Raw genomic sequence first — 2,581 nt, 5'->3', positions numbered from 1 at the left:
GTTGTGGGCATTGCTGATCGGCTGGGATTTGGGTCTCGGTGGAGAGCTTCTGTGCATGCGCAAGCGCGCGCCTGTGTGCCTGTGTGCGGGTCGGTTCGCTTGAGGACTTGTGTCCTTGTGTCTGGCAGCTCGCACAATGAACAACAGGAAAGCACCGCGAGGGAGAGCGCTGTACGAATGCTAGGTTCAGCGGACAGAACAATGAGGTCTCCAGTGTATCCATGTCTGGGTGTCTTTGTGTTTGTGTGCTAGGAAATGTGCTCGGAACCTCCAAACCCCTGCAGAAGTTGGCAGTTTGATGGCGGTGCCCAGCGTGTGTTTGTATTGTTGTGTGATTGTATGGGCGCGCGTGCCAGTGCTGTGCGTGGGACAAACAGTTCGAGGAAGGACACAGGTCATGGACAAAAACAGTTTTTCTGTGTATCCTTTTCACGGAGTTAAACGAAGGCTTAGAAACACAAATAGGGGTCAGGGCAGAACCCAGAGCAGACAGGTGAGCGCCGAGCCTCTGGAGGCGCCAGTGCCAGATTGAACGGACAGGTGGGGGGAAGAATCGAGGTACAAGTCCGCTAGAAAAGGAAGTCAGGGCCCCGAGAGACAGCATGCATTGAATCCTGAGACTTTTATTGAGCCCCACTCGTGTTCAAGAGAGACTCCTGGGCACAGAGGAGAAGGTTACTGGAGCCCTAGGACCTGCCCTAGACGGGTTTGCGGAGGCAGAGCTTAATAGGCGGAGGGAAGCTGGGGCTCCTAAGTCACCTTCTCTCGTCTTCCCCTGGCTTTCATCCGCAGGTTCCGCGATGGTGCCCTTGCGGGCTCTGTGGCTAGCATGGGCTCTGCTAGGAGTGGCCAGAGCGTGCCCGGAGCCGTGCGCCTGCGTGGACAAGTACGCGCATCAGTTCGCCGACTGCGCGTACAAGGAGTTGCGCGAGGTGCCGGAAGGACTGCCGGCCAACGTGACCACGCTTAGTCTGTCGGCCAACAAGATCACGGTGCTGCGGCGTGGGGCCTTCGCCGACGTCACGCAGGTCACGTCGCTGTGGCTGGCGCACAATGAGGTGCGCACGGTGGAGCCGGGCGCCCTGGCGGTGCTGAGCCAGCTCAAGAACCTCGACCTAAGCCACAACCTCATATCCAGCTTTCCGTGGAGCGACCTTCGTAACCTGAGCGCGCTGCAGCTGCTCAAAATGAACCACAATCGTTTGGGCTCACTGCCCCGGGACGCACTCGGCGCGCTGCCCGACCTGCGCTCCCTGCGCATCAACAACAACCGCCTGCGTACCCTGGCTCCCGGCACCTTCGACGCGTTAAGCGCGCTGTCGCACCTGCAACTCTATCATAACCCTTTCCACTGCAGTTGCAGCCTCCTGTGGCTGCAGGCCTGGGCCGCAAGCACCAGGGTCTCCTTACCGGAGCCCGACTCCATCGCGTGCGCCTCGCCTCCCGCGCTGCAGGGGGTGCCGGTGCACCGCCTGCCCGCCCTGTCCTGCGTACCGCCCAGCGTGCGTCTGAGTGCTGAGCCGCCGCCTGAGGCGCCGGGCAGCCCCTTGCCCGCCGGCCTGGCGCTCATGCTACACTGCGTCGCCGAAGGACACCCCACACCCCGCCTGCAATGGCAACTTCAGATCCCGGGTGGCACCATAGTCTTAGAGCCTCCCGTCCTGAGCGGGGAGGACACCGGGGATGGGGCGGAAGACCGGGAGGAAGGAGATGGGGACGGGCCGACACAGACGGAGGCCCCAACCCCGACTCCAGCACCCGCTTGGCCCGCGCCCCCAGCCAACCCGCGCTTCCTGGCCCTCACAAACGGTTCCCTATTGGTGCCCCTCCTGAGTGCCAAGGAAGCAGGCGTCTACACCTGCCGTGCCCACAATGAGCTGGGCGCCAACTCCACGTCACTACGCGTGGCAGTGGCGGCGGCTGGGCCCCCAAAGCACGCTCCTGGCTCTGGGGAAGACTCCGAAGGGCAGGCCCCTACTTCTGAGCGCAAGTCCACGGCCAAAGGCCGAGGCAACAGCGTTCTACCCTCCAAGCCCGAGGGCAAAATCAAAGGTCAAGGCGTGGCCCGAGTTAGCGTCCTCGGGGAGACGGAGGCGGGGCCCGAGGAGGAGGACGCGGCTGAGGGAGAGGAAGCAGAAGACCAGGTCTCTGCGGATCCGGTGGAGGAGCAACGCTGTGGCCACGGGGACCCCTCGCGGTACGTGTCCAACCACGCATTCAACCAGAGCGCAGAGCTCAAGCAGCACGTCTTTGAGCTGGGCGTCATCGCGCTGGACGTGGCGGAGCGGGAGGCTCGGGTGCAGCTGACGCCGCTGGCGGCGCGCTGGGGATCTGGGCCCGGCGGGGCGGGGGGAGCCGGGCGGCCCGGGCGGCGGCCGCTGCGCCTGCTCTATCTGTGCCCAGCGGGGGGTGGCGCAGCAGTGCAGTGGTCGCGCGTGGAGGAGGGCGTCAACGCCTATTGGTTCCGCGGCCTGCGGCCCGGCACTAACTACTCAGTGTGCCTGGCGCTGGCAGGCGAGGCCTGCCACGTACAAGTGGTGTTTGCCACCAAGAAGGAATTGCCCTCGCTGCTGGTCATCGT

The 2,581-nt window shown here is 63.9% G+C and overlaps 1 protein-coding gene across 1 annotated transcript in view; it reads left to right on the top strand.

Annotated features, from left to right (window-relative positions):
• The first annotated feature begins 15 nt into the window (after window positions 1-15).
• Window positions 16-2,581, top strand: part of ISLR2 (immunoglobulin superfamily containing leucine rich repeat 2) — a 5,134-nt gene continuing 2,568 nt past the window's right edge. The window contains exons 1-2 of the mRNA XM_034668913.1: window positions 16-206; window positions 793-2,579. Coding sequence (XP_034524804.1) covers window positions 801-2,579 — 1,779 coding nt within the window. The 5' untranslated portion in view covers window positions 16-206; window positions 793-800. The remainder of the gene's footprint in view (window positions 207-792; window positions 2,580-2,581) is intronic.

The sequence above is a fragment of the Ailuropoda melanoleuca genome, chromosome 9 (assembly GCF_002007445.2).
Source record: "Ailuropoda melanoleuca isolate Jingjing chromosome 9, ASM200744v2, whole genome shotgun sequence".
Lineage (NCBI taxonomy): Eukaryota > Metazoa > Chordata > Mammalia > Carnivora > Ursidae > Ailuropoda > Ailuropoda melanoleuca.
This window is presented reverse-complemented; position numbering and strand designations above follow the sequence as displayed.